The 24,245-nt window shown below is 48.0% G+C and overlaps 1 protein-coding gene across 1 annotated transcript in view; it reads left to right on the plus strand.

Annotated features, from left to right (window-relative positions):
* The window catches only part of SV2C (synaptic vesicle glycoprotein 2C), a 377,261-nt gene that overhangs the window by 341,279 nt on the left and 11,737 nt on the right, over positions 1–24,245 (plus strand). Inside the window, exons 10-12 of the mRNA XM_075325504.1 lie at positions 4,624–4,757; positions 11,653–11,856; positions 20,428–20,587. Coding sequence (XP_075181619.1) covers positions 4,624–4,757; positions 11,653–11,856; positions 20,428–20,587 — 498 coding nt within the window. The remainder of the gene's footprint in view (positions 1–4,623; positions 4,758–11,652; positions 11,857–20,427; positions 20,588–24,245) is intronic.

The following is a 24,245-nucleotide window of genomic DNA, read 5'->3' on the forward strand; positions in this document are numbered from 1 at the left end:
TTAAGTGATACACCGCAAACATAATATAGGCTACAAATATGGTTAATCTAGGCAACAAACCAACCATGTCCTAAAATGATGGGAAATCTATACTCCTCAACATTGAAATTGCAACACCAAGAAGGTCATGGAATAATGGAAATCACAGGATGGATAGATATTTTAATGATATGCAAATGAAGAAAAATGGAAAGAACATTTTGTAAACATCTCCATTTATTCAGTATTAAGTATGATCACCAGTTACAGAAATACCTACTTACACATTTACTCACATTGACATGTCATCACTGATGTTATTAATGGTTGTCTAAGGTATGTTCTGCCATGCTGGAGGCACCTGGTCACACAAATCATCAAGATCCACTGCTGGCGGCTTCCTTTGCATTTGCAAACCAATGATGTACCAGAGGTGCTCAATGGGGGACAAGTGTCAAAACACTGCAGTGTTATGAATACATTTTCCAGTTTGGGGCTCCCTCTTGTGGTCTGGCGGTGCAGTTGACTTGTGGAATGAGAGCAACACACCTGTGGAGGACTGGCAATCAGGCCTTTCAGATTGGGACTATATAACTGAGTAGTTTTCTCCTGTTACTTGCCGGTGCTCAATTGATTTTCTGTGTGTTAAGGAAATTCTGAAACCAGCCCTGCTCACTACCAGAACTCCTCTCAAGATAAGTTGGTCTTTGTACCTCTGCTTATTGTTTCCACTTTCTTGTTGTTTTTTTCTGTTTTGATACTATTGCTTGATTCCTATTTTGCCTGTGTGGAGTTCCTGGTGGAATTGGATCATTCCCTGCTGGCAGTGTCTGTATATTTAGCTCCATGATTCTGCAATGTATTGTCTTTTGTCATGCTTGGTATTAAATTCAGTCCCTCATCTATATTAGTGGTTTTGGATCCCAGTAACATCAGAGTATTGATATAGTGGGGGAGAGGCTGTGTGGTCTCAGGGTTTTTCCATGTCAGACGTGCTGAGATTTTTTTAGTGTTTTTACGGCTGCAAACAGTGCTCTTTCCTATCCTTTCCTATAAAGATAGTTTGGGCCTCATCTTTGCTGAATCTGTTTTCTAGCTTTGTATTGTGTTTTCCTATATCACCATAGTCTTTACATGTGGGGGCTATCTATATCTTTGGTGATTGCTCCGAGGCAGATTAGCTTTTTTTGTATTTCTATCTGTAAGAATATTTAGTTCTCCAGCTGTGTCGAGACGACTAGGTCATCGTAGGCTCGTCCCACGGCTACTTCTAGTTGTGTGTCAGGATTAGGTCTGCAGTCCGTTAAGGTTCCAGCCACTCTGGTAACTTTTTGGGTTTCCGCATTTTTTGATCTTCCGTGGTCCCTGAATTATAACACTGCAGACTTGGTAGCATGGTTAGGCAAGTCAGGCTGCTTGCTCTCAGTTGCATGAGCATCATGTGGCCTGGAGTTGTCATGTTAAAAAATGGTTCCTGGGATACTTTGGAGTAATGGCCGTACGACTAGTTCTATGACCAAATTCATGTAACACTGAGCTTTTAATGTAATCAGAATGAAGTTAAGATAGGTCTAGCTACCATCCATTATGCCACTCCACACCATAATCCTGGGAGTAGGATGGATGTGACATTCCTTTGTCCTTTGGCTTCTCAATGGTGTGGCCCACATGATCTCCTCAGATTTGAAGAATGGTGCGTATTGATCCATTGTGTTCTGCAAGAAAGTTAAGGGTGCTTCACACGCTACGACATCGCTAGCAATTGCTAGCGATGTCGAGTGCGTTAGCACCCGCCCCCATCGTTGTAACGATATGTGGTGATCGCTGCCATAGCGAACATTATCGCTACGGCAGCGTCACCCGCACATACCTGCTCTGTGATGTCGCTGTGACTGCCAAACAATCTCTCCCTCAAGGGGGAGGTGCGTTCGGCGTCACCGCGATGTCACAGCGACGTCAAAGCAGAGGGGCGGAGATGAGCGGGACGTAACATCCCGCCCGCCTCCTTCCTTCCTCATTGCTGGTGGGACGCAGGTAAGGTGAGGTTCCTCGTTCCTGCGGTGTCACACATAGCAATGTGTGCTGCCGCAGAAATGAGGAACAACATTGTTACTGCAGCAGCAACGATAATTGAGATTAGGGGGGGATGTCATCGATTAGCGACTTTGAACGTTTGTGCAACGATTCAAAATCGCTAATAGGTGTCACACGCAACAACATCGCTAACGCGGCCGGATGTGCGTCACAAAATCCGTGACCCCAACGACATCGCTTTAGCGATGTTGTAGTGTGTAAAGCCACCTTAAGACGTCTGGCTTCAAGTGTTCCATTAACTTCGCATCACCGCTCTTAAAGGCCATCATGATGCGGAGCAAGAGGGTAATGGAGGCTGGAATGGAGGTCTATCTTCTTCAGCGATGAGTCCCACTTTTGTCTTAGATGCAATGATAGCTGGAAGTTGGTCTAGAGTCTTTGTGAGTAATGCCATGATGTGGTCTTCATCAGGGAACAAAAATGTTTCTCAGAACCAGTTTTTTAATATGACAACACTGCACTTTACTGATAATTCCTCAACCATTAAAAGCAGGTTTTTGCTACCCCATCTGAGACCAGCATGATGTAAGGGCAGAGACCCTGATTCCAGAGATGTGTCACTTACTTGCTGCAATTTTGATAAAAATCAATGTTTTATCTTCTGCAGATCTACCAGTTCTCTGAATGCTAAGCTCTGTATAACCTCGCCTACACTTCTGATTAGCAGATTTCTGTGTACACTGTGCATAGGCATAAAACTGTCAGTGAGGGGTGCGGGCAGGGTTATACAGAGCTTATAAATATGGGCGACTACATGACAGTAGGCTTACTACGGTGGTTGCATTCTACTAATCTCCTGCGAATCATCCATTTCTTTTAAGGTTATAGAATTTACAATATGTTAGGCCTCTTTCACACGTCAGTGATTCTGGTACGTTTGTGCTTTTTTTAAAACGTACCAGAATCACTGACCTACGCAGACCCATTATAATGAATGGGTCTGCTCACACGTCAGTGATTTTTCACTGCACGTGTCTCCGTGCGGCGTACCCGCGTGTGCGTGATTGCCGCACGGAGACATGTCCATTTTTTTCTGGCATCACTGATGTCGTGGTCTGTGAAACACGTGCCAGAAAAAAACGTGCTTTTAAAATAAAAAACATTTTAACTCACCCGGCGTCCAGCGATGTCCTCTGCAGCCCGTTCTCCCTGCTGCTTCTGAGCCGGCTCATTATTGTCGCGCATATTCATTATGCGCGACACAGCCGACCCGGAAGCAGCTGCTGCGGGGGTCACCGCCGCCCGGATGCTGCACCGCGGGAGCGATCAGCACCATGGAGAGCGGGAGCGGGCGCAGGTGAGTTGTTTTCTAAGTGTAATCACGGGCCACGGAGAACGGAGCCCGGATTGCACTTAGACAACCCACGTGTGCCGTGAATCACGGCACACGCAGGGACATGTGCGTGTTTTACACGCCAGTGAAAAACGTCACTGTTTTTCACTGACGTGTGAAACGGGCCTTACAAAGACTTGAGCAACTTTACTCAAGATGCGTAAGGACACATGGACAAAGTAAATCTCCATAATACAGTGGCCATATCTTACGATTTTGTACAGTACCTTTTTTGATACTGTGTAGAAGGTTTTTATTTCATATTTTTTATATTTTACTGCATCTTAAGCTGCATTGTGAAACATTTAAGAGGAATCAGAAAATTACATATTGTTTAATCTAGGTTTTAGTACTGGAAAGTGGCTCTGGTGACATTAAAAGGAACCTGTCACCACTTTTTTGGACTATAAGCTGCGCCCACCACCATCGGGCTCTTATATACAGCATTCTAACATGCTGTATATAAGAGCCCAGGCCGCAGTGACAACATAAAAAGTACTTTATAATACTTACCTAACGGTCGCTCTGCAGTGGAATATGGCCTAATGGGCGTCTCCGTTCTCCGGTGTCGGCGCCTCCCCTTTCGGCCATCTTCGTCCTCATTCTCAAGCCTGTGTGCATAATGTTGCTACGTCATACACACTCGCTGGTCCTGCGCAGGCGCACTACAATACTTTGATCTGCCCTGCTCAGGGCAGATCAAAGTCCTCCTGCTCAGGACCGGAATGCTGGCGAGTGTGGATGAAGTCGGACCCGTCATGCACCGCGGCTAGAGAAGAAGGAGAACAAAGATGGCTGAAAGAGGCGGCTCCGGCACCGGACAACGAAGACACCCATTAGGCCCTATTCCACTGCAGCGCGACCTTTAGGTAAGTATTATTAAGTGGTTTTTATGTTGTCACAGCGGCCTGGGCTCTTATATACCACATGTAATAATGCTGTATATAAAAGCCGGTGGTGGTGGCCGCAGCTTATAGTCCAAAAAAAGTGGTGACAGGTTCCCTTTAAGTTTCCTGTCAGCTCCACTATTGTCTGACCGAGCAAAACATAATGTAGAAGAACATAAAAGATACCATACAGCATACTGTAATAGCTTAGAAATTTGCTAGAATAATCATTATTTGGATTTTATGTTTCTTCCCTAATATTTCTTTTGCATCTGTTTTCCATTGTTCTATTAATATTCGGCTACATTCTGTATGATGTTCTATTGACAGGTTCATTTCAATGAAGTTTAAGTCAGTCGTTTTTCAGGATTCGCTGTTTGAGAGATGTTATTTTGAGGACGTCACGTCGCTGAACACCTACTTTAGAAACTGCACCTTCATACATTCACATTTTGTAAACACAGGTGAGAATATTGCCAGTATATATAGTCCCTATTATACTGTTCTACCCGCTCCCAGGCTGTTCCGAATCGAACTTTCCTTATATTCCATATAACCATATATAAAGCCAGGGGAGATCATACAAACGTCACACTGGTGTTTCCAGGACGAGGAGGCAGCGCTGATCACCATGCTGCCCTTCTGCCAGGGGCAGTCACTGTGACCGCTGTCATCTCTATGGGTCCAAATAGTCCTATACAACGAAACTGCTACTATAAATTACCCATAGTATAGATTTTGTTTTTAGGCTTTAAGTTGTGCCACTAATTATTATATATATTTAAATAATTATCAAATGCATTTATTAAACTTGTTAAAATTTGGATAAGGTAAAATCTGCTCAGAGATTTATGTTATCTTTGTATTTGTTTGGTGGTGTAATGAATACAAAGTAGCAGGTAATGACTAGTGATGGCTGAACCCAAACTGTAAAGATCAGGGTCTGTACCGGACAGCCAGTATCCGTGCACGTATCCAGCACACAGACTTCTCAGGGAAGTTCGTATTACTGTTTGTGTTCGGCCACTCCGATAAAAATTTTTTAAAAAAGTTAAAAGAAAAGCAAAATAGAGATTAAAACAGGAGAATTCTAGTCCTAGTCTGCTCATTAGCTCTCATGCATATTCACTGCTTCCCCCTCCTATCCTCTGTGTCAGCATCTGTGATTGGGTGCTGCTGGCATACCAATGTCTGTGGTTGTGGAGGATAAAAATAAACAGTTGGAAAAAATGGCTTGGGGTCCAGGATTTATAAGCTTAGAACTAATGTCAGGTAGTTGCTAACTGCCGTCTGTTTTGCCTGGCGCATATCACTGCCGACTCTCTTGGTAGCGATTCTGCAGTTTCATGTCATGTTGTCAGAGCAGTTTCTTCTTTTCTACTCTGCTCTTTTTACAGGGTTTCTCTGTCAACATCAAGCTGATTGACAGCCAGCTCCCCACTACCTGTCTGTTAGTTCTTAGCCCCATGCATAAAAATAATAAAACTCTTGGATAACTCCTTTAGGCCTGAAACACACATCCGTGAAAAGCATGCACGTGTAATACGGGCCATTTTTCAGGGCCGTGATCCGTTTTTATGTCCATTTTTATGGTACGGGTGGCATCCGTGTAAACGGCGTATGCTAACCGCGTGTGCATGTGGAATGTCCGTGTGTGCATGAGATACATAAGTGACATGTGAGTGTGTTTTCCATGTGAAATGTTCCGTGTGTGATGCACAATGACATTGCTACATGCCCGCTGACAGCAGACAGAGTCGCGCGTAGAGAATGAACTCTGGTAAACTGTACCCGACTTCATTTTCATACCGCGGCTCTGTCTGTGTAGCGTACTGATTAGCGGTTAGCCGTGCAGGACTCACCGGTGACCGCTAATCCCCTGAGTGACTGAAGTGAGCAGTGCGATTAGCGGCTAGCTGGAGTCCTCCACCCGTGACCGCAACTCACCTGTGACTTCATCTCTGTCACTCGGGCGACTTGCAGTCACAGTTGGAGGATCTTACGGTGGCCGCGAGTGACCTGAGTGACAGCACAGCTGATCGCGTGGCTCACCTCAGTTGCTGTGTGGAGCTTACAGGAGCGGCGGTGTCTTCTGCAGCTCCTGTCACCTTCATGTAGCAGAGCTGAAAGTGACGCGGGACCTTCGTGGATTATGCAGGACATGGATGGCTTTTTCGGGCTTAATAAAGTGGTGAACGAGGGTATTTGTTAGTGTTTATTATTCCAAATAAAGGATTTCTTCGGGTGTATGTGTTTATTTACTGTAACTTACAGATTAATCATGGAAGGTATCTCGGGGAGACGCCTGACATGATTAATCTTGGACTTAGTGGCAACTGTGGGCTGCTGCCATTAACTCCTTATTACCCCAATTGCCAACGCACCAGGGCAAATCGGGAAGAGCCAGGTAGAGTCCCAGAACTGTCGCATCTAATGGATGCGGCTATTCTGGGCGGCTGCTGGCTGATATTGTTAGGCTGGGGGGCTCCCCATAATGTGGGGCTTCCCATCCTGAGAATACCAGCCTTCAGCCGTTTGACTTTACCCTGGCTGGTATCTAAATGAGGGGAACCGCACGTCGTTTTTTTTAAAATTAATTATTTATTTATTTTTCTGCTCGATATTGACACGCCCACCGGCGGCTGTGATTGGTTGCAGTGAGACAGCTGTCACTCAGAGTGGGGGCGTGTCTCACTGCAACAAATCATAGGCGCCGGTGGGCGGGGAAAGCAGGGAATACGAGATTGATTAATGAGCGGCCGGCTTTTTCAAAATAGTAAAAGCCGCCGGAGTTTTTTTAACAGCTGTGCAGCGCTGCGCCGGTGATCGGGGAACAGTGAGTATGAGAGAGGGGGGAGACTGACCGACATGGACAGAGAGAGAGAGGGACAGACAAGACAGAGAGACCGACCGACGGACTGAGGGAGATTGACCGACATACACAGAAAAAGAAAGAATGACCGACATCGCTAGAAAAAAGCACAAAACGTACACGGAGCATACGTAGATGCATACGTGTTTACTAACGTGTGCGCACATACCGATAGACTTTCATTGGGTCCATGTGTGCGTGCTCCGTGCAGAAAACGGACATGCTTCCGTGCAAAACGGAAACACATACGGATCACGGACACGCGGACATTATGGAATAACGCACTTGTGACCTCCAACATAGATTAACATTGGTGCACGTTTGTCCGTGTCTCCGGTATATATGGAAACGGAACAAACACGCACGTGTGTAACGGATGTGTGTTGGAGGCCTTAAGGAGATTGTCCAGTGGAAAAAATTATCACCTTTGCCATGAAAAGCAGTTAACTGACTGTGACTAGTCTGCCTAGTCGACAGAATGGAGCACTTTTATCCACACAGGGTCGGGGGTTACTCGTTACTGGGCCAATGTACTTCTCCTGGGATGCCGTGGTGACCTTGCCTGGATTCGTGACGCTGGGTGTCAATAAAATGGCTGGGGATGGGGACGATGGGGGTAGTTGTTCGTGATGCCACCTGTGTTGTGCGGCCAATATGAGCCACCGTGGCAAGACTTCTCTGCTGGGGCGGATGACTACGCAGCTCAGATGGTGCAGCTCTTAACAGGCAGAGCTGTGCCCCAGGGAGGATGATGGTGGTGGTAGAAGTTTCTCAGAGGCTAGTAGCGCCGTGGGCGCGATGGTGGGCATTACGGCAATAATGGGACAACACATGTGGTGCAGTTCAGGTCTCTTTACTCACTGCTCACACATGCAGCCATTAGAAAGTGCCGTTGCCTGCCGTGATGGGCTCCAGCCGATCCCAGATACTTCGGAGGTCGTAACCGGCGGTCCCTTCTGTTAGTCTCCTTTCAATGGTCTCCCTCAACCCCAGCTCCTGGGCATGGAACGGGTCACGGGTGCCTGCTGCACTCCCCGTGAAGCCTGGGTTCCCCCTTCTTTTCCTAAGAACCCGGGTCGAGCCTCCAGCTCCAGACCACGGGTCCTGAACTATTCGTTGTCTGCTGCTCTTCCCAAGTGGGACCTCAAACGACACTGTCCGGGTGCTGACTGCCTATTGTGTGTCGGATGGCTCCTAACTTCCACTTGTGGAAACCCCACCTCCCAGGTTCCTGAATAGTGGGCATGAGGTCCCATACCTTGTGATGGCTACCCCAGCACCTATCCTAGCCCGGTCCCATTGACAGAAGCCCTCGAGTTCTGTGTTGGTTGTGATCGTGGTTGTTACCGGTGACGACCCCCTTCGCATCCAAGATGAATACTGCACCTTAAGTGAGGTGCAGTACCCTGTGGCGTCTGAAGCCGCAGGGGCGCCACACACATGCTCTACCCCTGCTACATTCATCTATAAGTGCTGTGGGAAAAAGACAAGCACAACGCTTACCAGTCCTATGGAGAAAGAATGAAGCAATAGTCGAGCATGTGCCCTGCCACTCCATTCTAACAGTAATGCTTTTTGGTGATCAGTGGGGGAAATGGGGGTCACCAATCCTGTTGACTTTTTTTTGTAGTAGACACTGTCCAACTACAATAGGCGCATGTGCCTGAAAATAGTGCACGACAGAGCATATGTCTTCACCATTATAGTACATGAACCCTTCGGTGTATATGTATGAATCCCGTTTTTTTGGGGGGTTCGAACTTAAGCCCCGAAGGGGCAACTGAACGGAGGACTAGATGCAGTGTGAGATTGCAAAAGACTTGAGAGTGGGGCGGAGGTTCACCTTCCAGCAGAACAACGACCCTAAACATACGGCCAGAGCTACAATGGATTGTTTTAGATCAAAGCATATTCATGTGTGTGAATGGCTCACTCACCGTCCAGACCTGAATCTCATTGACAATCTGTGACAAGACTTGAAAAATGCTGTTCACAGTCGCCTCCATGTAATCTCACTGTGCTACAGATATTTTGCAAAGAAGAATTTGCAAAAATTTCAGCCTCTAAATGTGCAAAGCTGGTAGAGACATCCCCCAAAAGACCTGCACAGTAATTGCAGAGAAAGGTGGTTCTACAAAATATTGACTTGGGTGGGTGAATACAAATGCACGTCACAATTTTCAGAAAAGTACTTAGAAAACCATGTATCATTCACATTACACATCACAAATTCTTGCTACATAGTGTTGGTATATCACATAAAATCCCAAGAAAAGATATTTAGGTTTGTGGGTGTAACGTGAATTTTTTTTAAAAAAGTTCAAGGGGCACGAAGATGTTGTATGTACAGTATATACGTTAAATTATACCTATCATAAGCATTTACTACTGCAGTGATATTCCAGTTATGGACCATATGAGAACAGTGACATCTGGTGTACAACAGAATTACAACAATGGTAGAATGGAAATTCAGTTTAATATATAACATAATGGTTTCATATAGTTTTAGTCCAAAATCCTATTTGTATAAATACAGCTCGATAATTCAATCATTTAAAGGGAATTTGGCAGTAGGAATTCACCCCCAAACTATTTATATACACTGGTACGGGAGCTCATTCAAAGACAAGTCCAGCAATACCTTTACATGGTCAGTCCGCCCTGTTGCTAAGAAATCAGTGTTTAAATTGATATGTAATTGAGACTTAAAAACAATTTGTAGATCTGTCACTCCAGCTCTAGTCTCCTACTAGCACAGACTCCTCCTGCTTGATGGCTCCTTTGCCTGAAGTCACACAGCATAGAGGCTGTCAGTGCTGTGTGGGGGGAGAATAGAGCTGGAGTGACATATTCTTCAGATCTTCAGATATTTCTTGAGCTTCATTTGCATGTCAACTGCAACAATGATTTCTAAGTAATGGAGGAACAGACTGACCTGTATATGTGGCACCCCAATGGTCTGGTTGCCACAGTAGTGTTGCCCCACAAGGGTTAATACTAAGCCTGGAACCAAAAGGGGAAGTCCCTTGGCCAGTAGTACCCACATTCAACACAATTCCTACTTCAGGCCAGCAGAGGGAGCTCTAAACCTGGTGTTCTGGGGAGTTTCCCAGAAGCTCTAACCTGGGGGAGGAGTTAGAGAAGTGAGAGTTGGAAGCTGAACATTGAAGAGAGAGGAGCTCGAGTGAGGACCTGCAGTAGTGCGGACAAGCAAGCTGGGGTCTGAGGCTAGGATAGCCGAGCCCAATAAAGAGAGGTCTGCAGAGAGGCACAGGAGTAAGATTCTGGGGAGTGGAGCTGAACAGGCTCACCTCAGAAGAAAACGCTAAAGACCGGACATCAGAGTCCCTGGTTGCCCAAGGTACTCGAGTCCCGGTAACCAAATCTGAAGGGCAGGAGGACTGCAAGTCTCCTGGCCCCACAACACAAGGTACAGCCGCACATCAGGAAACCGGAGCCACTGCCAGCAGAGCAGCACCTGAGAAGGCCCGCGCAGCCTACCATACGGGTAAAGGGTAGTACCACAAGTCCCAGCAGAGAGGGCCTCCGTTTGACTAATGCAGCAGGGTCCTTTAGGAGAGAAGAAAAGCGTAGTGAGAAGGCCTCAATACTCACCTGGCCAGGGAGATACCCCCCAACTGCTTCCAGGCCAATGAGATCGCTACCATCATTGTACCTGTCTCCCCGCACTTCACCGGTTGTTGCGGAGTAAAAGGAAGGAGATGAAGAAACTGCTGTCTTTGTCCGTTATTGTCCGTAACCCGACCCAGCACCCTGAAGTCCACCGGGTTCCCAAAATAGACTATCCAACGGTTGCCCCGGGGTCCCGCTCCACCTGTGGGGAGCAAGAACACCTCAGCTGCGCCATGACCACCCACCCCGGGTAACACGCAGTGCAGAGGCAGCCCACATAGCCGCAAAACCACAGGTGGCGTCACAAAGTTTATTTTATTGTAAATATACCTTCCATCATTATCCCCTTTATTTATTAAAAGACACTGCCAGGGTCACGAAGCCGGACCCCGCCACCGCTGACATCCCCGGACTAGTCTGGCCCGGTTCCGAGTACCCCCGGCCCTTGTCCAAATCAAAGGTAACTATTTTCCCTTGTCTCCGTGGACCCCATTCGGCAGGTCGGGACTTCCAGAGCACTTTCTTGGAGGCTAGGTTTCGGGCCTCCATTTCTGCCCACTGCGCCTCTCGCTGTTCCTGCTCCAACCGGTACTGGGCCAACTGCCGCTTGCAACGTACCTCAATAGCAGTCTGTGTGGGAACGGGTTGCAATGGGGTGGCCAGCTTTCTCCCGCTGACCGGTAAATCATACCAATTTATTGCTGGACTTGTCTTTCAAAGAACTACATATGCATATAAATAGATTGGGAAGTCATATTCTGCTGGTAGATCCCTTTTAAGACGAATAAACTGGAAACTCTAAATTTTAGAATAAAGATTTTCTTCAATTATCATATACATCTTTTTTACAGACCTTGAAAACTACAAGTTCACCGATAGTGAATTGATAAACTGCACATTTCATGAACCGAAGGTGGGATGTCAGATCACATTTGATGACGACTACAGTGCCTACTGGATCTACTTTGTGAATTTCTTGGGAACGCTCGCCGTCCTTCCAGGCAACATCGTCTCTGCTCTTTTGATGGACAAAATTGGTAGATTAACAATGCTGGGTATGTTACAGTAAGAGGAGTCTGCTGGAAAATGTACCAATTAGGGGCTCTGTACTAATTCGATATTTTGGGATAATCTTTGGGATTGAATTGAACAGGAGTTGAGCTACAGTACCCAAGACGGCCACTACACACATTGTACAGAGCCATTTACAGAGGGACGCTGGTAGCGCTGCATGCATATTAATAAAGATACCAATGGCCTATCCTGAGGATAAGCCATCAGTATTGAAGTGGTGAACGATTCTATGAAGACAATCTGTAGAAAATATGCAAGTCTTATTCATTTTGTTGATCAAAGGGCAATTGATGTGGAACTGACCCTATGCAGAGTCTGAATTCCTAATCAATATGATTAACGTTTATGTAAGAAAATATCTAAAAAATTGACAAAATGTGAAAATATCGCAATTTTCTAACTTTGAATTTTTATGCCCTTGAACTAGATAGTTATAACCCACAAAATTGTTACTAAATAACATTTCCCACATATCTACCTTCCATCAGCGTCATTTTTTAAACATTTCTTTTGTTAGGAAATTAGAAGCTTATCAGCAAATTCTCCTTTTTCCAACAAATTTACAAAACTAATTTTTTTAAAGGGAACCTGTCACCAGATTTGGTGACTATAAGCTGCGGCCACCACCACTGAGCTCTTATATACAGCATTCCAGAATACTGTACACTGTGTGCAGAATTATTAGGCACATTAGTATTTTGATCACATGATACTTTTTATACATGTTGTCCTACTTCAAGCTGTATAGGCTTGAGAGCCAACTACCAAATAAGTAAATCAGGTGATGTGCATCTCTGTAATGAGGAGGGGTGTGGTGTAATGACATCAACACCCTATATAAGGTGTGCTTATTTATCCTTTCCTTTGGCAAAATGGGTCAGAAGAGAGATTTGACGGGCTCTGAAAAGTCCAAAATTGTGAGATGTCTTGCAGAGGGATGCAGCAGCCTTGAAATTGCCAAATGTTTGAAGCGTGATCACTGAACGATCATGCGTTTCATGGCAAATAGCCAACAGGGTTGTAAGGAGCGTGTTGGGCAAAAAAAGCGCAAAATAACTGACCATGAATTGAGGAAAATCAAGCGTAAAGCTGCCAAGATACCATTTGCCACCAGTTTAGCCATATTTCAGAGCTGCAACGTTACTGGAGTATCAAAAAGCACAAGGTGTGCCATACTCAGGGACATGGCCAAGGTAAGAAAGGCTGAAAAACGACCACCTTTGAACAAGAAACATAAGATAAAACGTCAAGAATGGGCCAAGTAATATCTTAAGACTGATTTTTCAAAGGTTTTATGGACTGATGAATTGAGAGTGACTCTTGATGAGCCAGATGGATGGGGGAGAGGCTGGATCAGTAAAGGTCAGGGAGCTCCACTCTGACTCAGATGCCAGCAAGGTGGAGGTGGGGTACTGGTATGGGCTGGTATCTGTTAGGGCCAGATGGACGGGCAGACCCGGGAGGTGGATCCACTGGGCCGAACTCCCCGATGAGGGAAAGGAGTCCGGTAGCCGGAGCACTTTAGGTAGCAGAACAGTCCGTGCACTGGAAGACAATGGAGAAGTCCCTGGGACCACGAGGTCACTGATGGTGGTCCGGGTGACGGAGCTCAGGTTCGGAAGCCGTGATGATGTCAGGCGGGGTCCGGAACCGTTGGAGCGAGATGACGGGTCACCGCAGGGAACCGAGATGGTGCGGACTGTCAGAATGGCAGATGGGCAGCGTTCGGGGTTCGAGACACAGCAGGACCGGATGGCGATGCAGGATCGGCTCTAGAAGACAGAGAGGTAAGTATCTCACAGAACACAAGGAGACCTGACTCCTAGCTTGGGAAAACACGAAGAACAGGCCCCGCTCCCTTGGACATTAACCCCCTATATACCCTGTACCTGTGTGCATCATTTCCTGTTCGTGGACACTGGCCCTTTAAGAAAGGGTCAGTGACCGCGCGCGCGCCCTAATGCGCATGCGCGCGGCCCGGGTGCCAAAAGCCAACACAGGAAGCTGAGAGGAGGACGCAGCAGAGCCGGCCATGGACTGGGAAGCCGACGGGCGCCGGGAGCGGGGACCAGGGGGCCTGGGAAGCGCTGGGACTGGAGGCTGGAGAGCGGGGAGCGTGGCAGGTGAGCCGGGGAGCGGAGCAGAGGACCCGGGGAACGGAGCAGAGGACCCGGGGAGCGTGACAGTACCCCCCCCCCCACGCCCCCCTCCCCGCAACCGGGAAAGGAAGGCACGGATCAGAGGAGTGCCCACGTTCTCCCTGGGCTCCCAGGACCTATCCTCAGGACCATACCCTTCCCAGTCCACCAGGAAGAACTGTCGACCTCGTACGGTCTTCATGGCCACGATATCCCTTACCGCATAGATGTCGTCCTCAGCAATAGGGGGAGGAGCCGGACTGGCGGCAGCGGAGAAGGGACCAAGGACAACCGGCTTGAGCAGAGAGACGTGGAAGGAGTTGGGTATCCTCATCGTGGCCGGGAGCTGCAGTTTGTAGGAGACCTCATTGATCTTGCCGAGGACTTTAAACGGTCCGATGTAGCGAGGTCCCAGCTTGTAGGATGGTATCTTCAGTCGGATGTACTTGGAAGCAAGCCAGACGAGATCTCCCGGAGAGAAACACGGAGGATCCAGACGTCTCTTGTCCGCGTGTCTCTTCATCCGCAGGGATGCACGTGCAAGGGACGCCTTAACTGAGTCCCAAATGGTAGCAAAGTCACGGAGCACTGCATCAGCAGCAGGGATGTCCGAGGAAGAGGATACCGGCAATGGGACAGACGGCTGAAGTCCGTAGACGACATGGAAGGGAGAACTGGAGGAGGACTCACTGACGTGGTGATTATGGGAGAATTCAGCCCAAGGAAGAAGCGTGGACCAATCGTCATGATGGGCGTTGACGTAGTGACATAAGAAAGAGGTCAAAATCTGATTGACCCATTCCACTTGGCCGTTCGACTGAGGATGGTAGGCCGAAGAAAAGTCCAAAGTCACTCCCAGATGTTTACAGAGAGCCCTCCAGAAGCGGGAGGTGAACTGAGTTCCTCTATCGGACACGATGTGTGATGGAAAGCCATGCAAGCGGAAGATGTGATGTATATAAGCGTCCGCGAGTTCCTGGGCAGAGGGCAGTCCAGCCATAGGAACGAAATGGGCCATTTTAGAGAACCGATCCACCACGACCCATATGACTGTGTGTCCGGAGGACAATGGCAAGTCCGTAATAAAGTCCATCGCTATGTGTTGCCAGGGAACTGAGGGTATGGGCAGAGGCAGAAGACGGCCATATGGCAGGTGTTTGGGAGTCTTGTTCCTGGCACAGGAGGGGCAGGCAGAGACAAAAGAGGCGACGTCCGTGCGAAGGGATGGCCACCAGTAATGACGCACAATCGCAGTCCATGTTTTCTTCTGACCTGCATGACCGGCTGTTTTCGAGGCATGGCCCCAGTGTAACACTTTTTGCCTGTCAGTCTCAGAGACATAGGTCTTCCCAGGCGGTATCTGGGCCAGGGTGACAGGAGCCACTGGAATAATCTTACTTGGACAGATGATGGGTTGAGATGTCTCTTCCTCCTGCTCCATGGGCATGAAAGACCTAGACAAGGCATCAGCACGTACATTCTTGTTCGCGGGTCGGAAATGAAGCTGGAAGTCGAACCGGGCAAAGAACAAGGACCACCTGGCTTGCCGTGGGTTCAGTCGCTGAGCAGTCCGCAGGTATTCCAGGTTTTTGTGGTCCGTGTAAATAATGACGGGGTACACTGCTCCTTCCAGAAGATAGCGCCATTCTTCCAGAGCCAGTTTGACCGCCAATAGCTCTCGGTCACCGATGGTGTAATTGCGTTCAGGCGCGGAGAAGCTCTTGGAGAAGAAACCGCAAGTCACCATCTTCCCGGAGGAGGACTTCTGCATAAGTACTGCTCCGGCTCCCGAGGAGGAGGCATCCACCTCCAAGGTGAACTGGCGGTTTAACTCTGGACGGTGGAGTACAGGAGAGGAGGCAAAGGCTCGCTTTAGAGAGCCAAACGCGGCGTCGGCCGCAGGTGACCAGTCCTTTGGATTAGCCCCCTTCTTGGTCAAGGCGGAGAGAGGAGCAGTCAGAGCCGAGAAGTGAGGAATGAACTGGCGGTAATAGTTGGCGAATCCCAGAAAGCGCTGGATTGCCTTCAGTCCAGAAAGGGGAGGCCAGTTGAGAACGGAAGAGACCTTCTTTGGATCCATCTGCAGTCCGGTGTCGGTGATGAGGTACCCCAGGAAGGGGAGAGAAGACTGTTCGAAGACACACTTCTCGTACTTGGCGTACAGACGATTCTCTCTCAGTCTTTGTAGGACCAGTTGCACGTTCTCTCGGTGGGTCTGGAGGTCCGGAGAGAAGACAAGGATGTCATCCAGATATACCACCACACAAACGTAGAGAAAGTCCCGGAACACATCGTTCACTAATTCTTGGAAGACTGCTGGTGCGTTACACAGGCCGAAGGGCATCACGCAGTATTCATAATGCCCATCGCGAGTGTTGAACGCGGTCTTCCATTCATCCCCTGAGCGGATACGGACCAGGTTGTAGGCACCCCGAAGATCCAACTTGGTGAACACACGAGCTCCTCTGAGCCGATCAAACAATTCGGGGATGAGCGGCAGGGGGTACTTGTTCTTTACGGTGATTAGGTTCAATCCCCGGTAGTCTATACATGGGCGTAGGTCGCCCTCTTTCTTCTTTACGAAGAAGAAGCCTGCTCCAGCAGGAGAGGAGGATCTCCGAATGAATCCCTTAGCCAGGCTCTCTGTGATGTACGTAGACATGGCTCTTGTTTCGGCTGGAGACAGTGGATATATCCGTCCTCGAGGTGGTGTAGTTCCCGGGAGCAGGTCAATGGCACAATCGTAAGGACGATGTGGCGGAAGTACCTCTGACTCCTTCTTATCAAAGACGTCCACGAAGGACCAATAGGCTGAAGGCAGTCCCGGTAGGGACTCGGGAACCGGAGGTCGCCGGATAGGTTGTATGGTCTTCAGACACTTCTCATGGCAAGAAGACCCCCATCGAGTGATATCGCCAGTGCCCCAGCTGACTGAAGGCTCGTGTGTCCGCAACCAGGGAAGGCCCAGCAGGATTTGATGTGACATATGTGGGAGGACGTAGAGAGCGATGTTCTCGGTGTGCAGAGCACCGATACGCAGTTCAAGCGGCTTGGTGATCCAGGAGATAGTGTCAGAGAGGGGTCTCCCATCCACAGAGGCAATCACAAGAGGTTTTGCGAGTGGAGTAACAGGCACCTGGTACTTGTCCACCGTGGCCTGCTGGATGAAATTGCCTGCTGCCCCGGAATCGAGGTACGCCTCAGCCGTAAACCGCGTCTCTCCCGTTGTCACTTGCACAGTCCATGTAACCGGGTCTGAGAGAGTCCCAGCACCTAGGGTGGCCTCTCCTACCAACCCTAGGCTTTGGAGTTTCCCGGCCTCTCAGGACAGGCGCGTAGCAGGTGTGTGCTTTCTCCGCAGTAGAAGCAGAGACCCTTGGCGAGCCGCTCTGCTCGACGTTGTTCCGACTGTCGCACATGGTCGATCTGCATGGGCTCATGGACGGAGACGCCTGAGGCCGTTGACTGGAGTACGGCGGGCTTCTGTGGAGGAGAGGAATGCCGTACCGGACGTCTCTCACGGGACACCTCTTTGGACCGCTCCTGGAAGCGTATGTCCACTCGAGTCGCTAGGGTAATCAGGGCGTCCAGGGTGGACGGTACGTCACGTCCAGCCAGCTCATCCTTGATTCGACCCGAGAGTCCTTCCCAGAAGGCGGCGGTTAGGGCCTCGTTATTCCACCCGAGTTCTGAAGCCAAGGTGCGGAAACGGATGGCGTATTGACCCACCGTCAGAGTTCCCTGACGTAACCGGAGAAGAGATGAAGCAGACGCGGAGGCGCGTCCGGGTTCGTCAAAGGTGCTGCGAAAGGCCTGTAGGAAGTCCTGGAGGTTCTTGGTCATAGGGTCCTCCTTCTCCCACAAAGGGTTCATCCACGCCAGTGCCTCGCCCTCTAGGTGAGACATGATGAAGGCGACCTTGGCTTGGTCGGAGGCAAACAAATGTGGCAGCTGCGTGAAATGGAGGGAGCATTGGTTTATAAACCCCCTGCAGGTCTTGGGATCTCCGGCGTACCGGGGTGGTGAGGCCAAACGCAGTCTGGAAGCATCCGAGGAGGTTGCCACGGGAGCGGGGGCCGTGGATTGACTAGTGGAGGCCGGAGGTGCTGAAGATGTGACCGATGCTTGTAGCGTGTTCAAGCGGGCGTCCACGGAAGTCATAAAGTTCAGCATGCGGGTCTGGACTTCACGCTGGCGTTGGAGTTCCTCATGCAAGGCCGCTAGTGCTTCGGCGGGATCCATGGCCTGTTCTTACTGTTAGGGCCAGATGGACGGGCAGACCCGGGAGGTGGATCCACTGGGCCGAACTCCCCGATGAGGGAAAGGAGTCCGGTAGCCGGAGCACTTTAGGTAGCAGAACAGTCCGTGCACTGGAAGACAATGGAGAAGTCCCTGGGACCACGAGGTCACTGATGGTGGTCCGGATGACGGAGCTCAGGTTCGGAAGCCGTGATGATGTCAGGCGGGGTCCGGAACCGTTGGAGCGAGATGACGGGTCACCGCAGGGAACCGAGATGGTGCGGACTGTCAGGATGGCAGATGGGCAGCGTTCGGGGTTCGAGACACAGCAGGACCGGATGGCGATGCAGGATCGGCTCTAGAAGACAGAGAGGTAAGTATCTCACAGAACACAAGGAGACCTGACTCCTAGCTTGGGAAAACACGAAGAACAGGCCCCGCTCCCTTGGACATTAACCCCCTATATACCCTGTACCTGTGTGCATCATTTCCTGTTCGTGGACACTGGCCCTTTAAGAAAGGGTCAGTGACCGCGCGCGCGCCCTAATGCGCATGCGCGCGGCCCGGGTGCCAGAAGCCAACACAGGAAGCTGAGAGGAGGACGCAGCAGAGCCGGCCATGGACTGGGAAGCCAACGGGCGCCGGGAGCGGGGACCAGGGGGCCTGGGAAGCGCTGGGACTGGAGGCTGGAGAGCGGGGAGCGTGGCAGGTGAGCCGGGGAGCGGAGCAGAGGACCCGGGGAACGGAGCAGAGGACCCGGGGAGCGTGACAGTATCATCAAAGATGAACTTGTGGGACATTTTTCGGGTTGAGGATGGAGTGAAGCTCAACTCCCAGACCTACTGCCAGTTTCTGTAAGACAACTTCTCGATATCGTTCAAGAAAAACATGATTTTCATGCAGGACAATGCTCCATCACATGCATCCAACTACTCCACAGCATGGCTGGCCAGTAAAGGTCTAAAAGATGAAAAAATAATGACATGGCCCACTTGTTCACCTGATCTGAACCCCATAGAGAACCTGTGGTCCCTCATAAAATGTGAGATCTACAGGGAGGGAAAACAGTACACCTCTCAGAACAGTGTCTGGGAGGCTGTGGTGGCTGCTGCACGCAATGTTAATCGTAAACAGATCAAGCAACTGACAGAATCTATGGATGGTAGGCTGTTGAGTATCATCATAAAGAGAGGTGGCTATATTGGTCAATAATTTGGGGTTTTGTTTTTGCATGTCAGAAATGTTTATTTCTAAATTGTGTGCTGTTATATTGGTTTACCTGGTGAAAATAAATAAGTGAGATGGGAATATATTTGGTTTTAATTAAGTTGCCTAATAGTTATGCACAGTAATATTTACCTGCACTAACAGATATCCTCCTAAGCTATCCAAATCTAAAAAAAAATCCCACCCCAACTTCCAAAAATATTAAGCTTTGATATTTATGAGTCTTTTGGGTTGATTGAGAACATAGTTGTTGATCAATAATAAAAAAAGTCCTCCAAAATACAACTTGCCTAATAATTCTGCACACGGTGTATATAAGAGCCCAGACCACTGTATAGAGCTTAAAAATGACTTTATAATACTAACCTAAACAGTCGGTGCGGTACAGATGGGTCAGATGGGTGTCTCCGTTCTCCGGGTGCGGTGCCTCCTCTTTTGTCCATCTTTGTCCTTCTTCGTCTGAAGCCTAGGTGCATGACGCGTCCTACGTCATCCACACTAGCTAGCATTGAGGGCCTGCGCAGGCGCACTTTGATCTGCCCTGAGCAGGACAGATCAAAGTATTGTAGTGCGCATGTGCAGGATCTCAATTTACGCCTGTGTGCATGATGTAGAACGCGTCATGCCCCTGGCTTCAGAAGAAGGATGATAAAGATGGCCGAAAGAGGAGGCGCCGCACCCGGAGAACGGAAACACCCATCTGACCAGTCTGCACCGCACCAACTGTTTAGGTAAGTATTATAAAGTGATTTTTACATTCTACAAAGTGGCCTGGGATCTTATATACAGCATGTTAGAATGCTGTATCTTAGAGCCCACTGGTGGTGGCCACAGGTTATAGCCACCGAATCTGGTGGCAGGCTCCCTTTAAGGGGAATCAAGACGAAACCAGTCTACAATGAATAAGGCCCTATATGTCTAATATATTTTCCCTGCTGTATTTTTCAGGAGGATCAATGGTTCTTTCCGGCATTAGCTGTTTCTTCCTCTGGTTTGGTACCAGTGAGTCCATGATGGTGGGAATGTTGTGTGTCTACAATGGTCTTACCATTTCTGCCTGGAACTCTCTGGATGTGGTGACTGTGGAGCTGTACCCGACAGACAAGAGGTAAGGCCTCAGGCGAGACAAGCCTGCAGTTTCAGCTGTAATCTCATTAGTATAGTTTCAATATGTACATCAAAGCAAAAGTCCTAAATGTTGTTGATGGGTTGCTCATGTTGGTTAATTTACTTTTTGGAACATTGAGGACGGAGACTGACAGCCCTGGAGGTTGTGCTTTAATTTTCTACTTTATTCAATTTAGTACAAAGCAGCTGGTGCTCTGTTATGAGTGATTGTTTTTTTCGATCCTGATAGATTATTTAATTATTGGCTAACATCATTGACTTCATTTACATATCATCTTTCTAAACAACACACAAACAGGTCGGCCAAAGAAATACATCTGACAATCTATGAAAGTAATTGGATCCAGACAACTTTTGAATGACAGATTTTTCAGGCTTGCAATTAGGACTTGCATTTTTGAGACAGTGTAAATGAGAGATACAGTATATCACAAAAGTAATTACACCCCTCACATTTTTGTACAGATAGTATTATACAGTGCCTTGCAAAAATATTCACACACACTCACACCCACACACTTGACTTTTTACCCATTTTGTTACATTACAACAGGTGTTTAACTATTTTTTAATCTGATTTGTGTGTGATGCATCATTTCTAAATAGTCTAGGTTGGGGATGTGATGAGAAAAAAATAGTCAACAAATTAATTTATGGGATAATATAAATAAAAATTGCTATGTCCTTATGTATTCACTCCTTTTGCTATGAAGCCCCTAAAAATTTCTGGTGCCATCAATTACCTTTATAAGTCACATGTTGTCACGTTCGTCTCCCTGCATATTGAGGCCAGTGACAGCCTTTGTACTGGAGCCTCTCATTTGCCTCTATACATTTAAATGGGTTTTGTTTCTCCTGGCACTGAAGTGGTTAAGTGTCAGTTTTTCCTCTTGCAGCTTTTCCAAGCAGTTCCTTTCTGCATGTTTTCAGCTATACTTACTGTGTAGTCACGCCCTTCAGCTTTAAATAGTGGTGTATCCCAGCAATTCCTGCTGAAGATACAAAGTCATTTTGTCTCTAGCCGCCTTGGAGGAAGGTTCTGCAGTAGAGGTTTTCCTGTGCTCAGGCTATATCCTTTTTGTTGTTTGCTCCCTCCATTTGTCTTTACTTCCTTAGTCTGTTGTTAGTTCAGCGGTGAGGTCTAGTGAACCCCACCTGCCCCTCACTAGTCAGGCCTACTATAGGATCTTCCAAGGATCTCATGTTCCTGTTCGGCCACAGTTGCAGAGACTATATAGGAATTGGTAAGGAGAGGATGGATAGCTGCAGGTGAGATTAGGAGGTGTCCACCTACCCCTCTCACTAGTTCCAGGGCCTCCTGTTGTTTTTTTTTGTCCCCTGTACCCCCCTTTTTTGTGTTTTTGTTGTGCATCAGATGCATGTAGGTCTGAACGCACCTCGGCACGCTTGCTACATCTGGCAAGCGTGACACATGTTTAGTGAAAGGTAGTCCACCTGTGTGCAATCTACGTATCACATGTTCTATCAGTATATACACACCTTTTCTGAAAGGCCACTGAGGATGCAACACCATTAACCCCTTCACCCCAAGCCCGTTTTCACCTTCCTGAACCAGTGTCACTTTATGAGGTTATAACTCTGGAATGCTTCAGCAGATCCCAGTGATTCTGTTTGGGTTTTTTTTATGACATATTGCACTTCATGACAGTGGTAAATTTAAAACAATAATTTTTGCATTTATTTGTGAAAATATTTGAAATTTAGTGAAAATTTAAAACCTTTTGCAATTTTCAAACTTTTAATTTTTATGCCGTTAAGGCCCGTTTCACACGTCAGTGAAAAACACAGACGTTTTTCACTGGCGTGTAAAACACGCACATGTCCCTGCGTGTGCCGTGAATCTCGGCACACGTGGGTTGTCTAAGTGCAATCCGGGCTCCGTTCTCCGTGGCTCGTGATTGCACTTAGAAATCAACTCACCTGCGCCCGCTCCCGCTCTCCATGGTGCTGAATCCTCCCGCGGTGCAGCATCCGGCCGGCGCTGACCCCTGCAGCAGCTGCTTCCAGGTCGGCTGTGTCGCGCATAATGAATATGCGCGACAGTAATCAGCCGGCTTAGAAGCAGCAGGGAGAACGGGCTGCAGAGGACATCGCTGGACGCTGGGTGAGTTAAAATGTTTTTTATTTTAAAAGCACGTTTTTTTCTGGCACGTGTTTCACGGACCACACCACTGCGTGGTCTGTGGGACATCAGTGATGCCAGAAAAAAATGGACATGTCTCCGTGCGGCAAACTCGCACACGCGGGTACGCCGCACGGAGACACGTGCAGTGAGAAATCACTGACGTGTGAGCAGACCCATTCATTAGAATGGGTCTGCGTATGTCAGTGATTCTGGTACGTTTAAAAAAAACACAAACGTCCCAGAATCACTGACGTGTGAAAGGGGCCTTAACCAGAGAGTTACAGTTAGGTCCAGAAATATTTGGACAGTGACACAAGTTTTGTTATTTTAGCTGTTTACAAAAACATGTTCAGAAATACAATTATATATATAATATGGGCTGAAAGTGCACACTCCCAGCTGCAATATGAGAGTTTTCACATCCAAATCGGAGAAAGGGTTTAGGAATCATAGCTCTGTAATGCATAGCCTCCTCTTTTTCAAGGGACCAAAAGTAATTGGACAAGGGACTCTAAGGGCTGCAATTAACTCTGAAGGCATCTCCCTCGTTAACCTGTAATCAATGAAGTAGTTAAAAGGTCTGGGGTTGATTACAGGTGTGTGGTTTTGCATTTGGAAGCTGTTGCTGTGACCAGACAACATGCGGTCTAAGGAACTCTCAATTGAGGTGAAACAGAACATCCTGAGGCTGAAAAAAAAGAAAAAATCCATCAGAGAGATAGCAGACATGCTTGGAGTAGCAAAATCAACAGTCGGGTACATTCTGAGAAAAAAGGAATTGACTGGTGAGCTTGGGAACTCAAAAAGGCCTGGGCGTCCACGGATGACAACAGTGGTGGATGATCGCCGCATACTTTCTTTGGTGAAGAAGAACCCGTTCACAACATCAACTGAAGTCCAGAACACTCTCAGTGAAGTAGGTGTATCTGTCTCTAAGTCAACAGTAAAGAGAAGACTCCATGAAAGTAAATACAAAGGGTTCACATCTAGATGCAAACCATTCATCAATTCCAAAAATAGACAGGCCAGAGTTAAATTTGCTGAAAAACACCTCATGAAGCCAGCTCAGTTCTGGAAAAGTATTCTATGGACAGATGAGACAAAGATCAACCTGTACCAGAATGATGGGAAGAAAAAAGTTTGGAGAAGAAAGGGAACGGCACATCATCCAAGGCACACCACATCCTCTGTAAAACATGGTGGAGGCAACGTGATGGCATGGGCATGCATGGCTTTCAATGGCACTGGGTCACTTGTGTTTATTGATGACATAACAGCAGACAAGAGTAGCCGGATGAATTCAGAAGTGTACCGGGATATACTTTCAGCCCAGATTCAGCCAAATGCTGCAAAGTTGATCGGACGGCGCTTCATAGTACAGATGGACAATGACCCCAAGCATACAGCCAAAGCTACCCAGGAGTTCATGAGTGCAAAAAATTGGAACATTCTGCAATGGCCAAGTCAATCACCAGATCTTAACCCAATTGAG

The sequence above is a fragment of the Anomaloglossus baeobatrachus genome, chromosome 1, assembly GCF_048569485.1.
Source record: "Anomaloglossus baeobatrachus isolate aAnoBae1 chromosome 1, aAnoBae1.hap1, whole genome shotgun sequence".
Classification (NCBI taxonomy): domain Eukaryota; kingdom Metazoa; phylum Chordata; class Amphibia; order Anura; family Aromobatidae; genus Anomaloglossus; species Anomaloglossus baeobatrachus.